Consider the following 339-nt stretch of genomic DNA (forward strand, 5'->3'; position numbering starts at 1 on the left):
CTGCGAGGGCAGCTGGGCTGCAGCTTCGCAGGGAGGCAGGTGCACTGCTCCAAATGGGCAGGCATGAAGGAGGACGGTTTGCAGGAGGGATCTTGTGTGGGCCTGGGGAGGGACGGGGAGGGCGGTATCGCTCTGTGTCCTTGGCTCTTTGAATTCTCTCCTTGCTGAATGTCTCTCTTTCTCTTTTTCTAGCAACTAGACATGCTGCCAGGGAAGAAGCTGCCAGGGCTGGAGGAAGTCGGAGTCCCTGTGGCCCGCAGCATGTTTGGGATGGGGCCAAAGCTGCCAAATGGGACCACTCCGACAAAGGTGCCTGCTGGGTCACCATCACCCAAACTG

The 339-nt window shown here is 59.0% G+C and overlaps 1 protein-coding gene across 1 annotated transcript in view; it reads left to right on the top strand.

Annotated features, from left to right (window-relative positions):
* USP36 (ubiquitin specific peptidase 36) overlaps window positions 1–339 on the top strand; it is a 12,815-nt gene that overhangs the window by 8,352 nt on the left and 4,124 nt on the right. Inside the window, exon 10 of the mRNA XM_009324589.1 lies at window positions 193–309. Coding sequence (XP_009322864.1) covers window positions 193–309 — 117 coding nt within the window. The remainder of the gene's footprint in view (window positions 1–192; window positions 310–339) is intronic.

Source organism: Pygoscelis adeliae, unplaced genomic scaffold, assembly GCF_000699105.1.
Source record: "Pygoscelis adeliae isolate BGI_AS28 unplaced genomic scaffold, ASM69910v1 Scaffold445, whole genome shotgun sequence".
Classification (NCBI taxonomy): Eukaryota; Metazoa; Chordata; class Aves; order Sphenisciformes; family Spheniscidae; genus Pygoscelis; species Pygoscelis adeliae.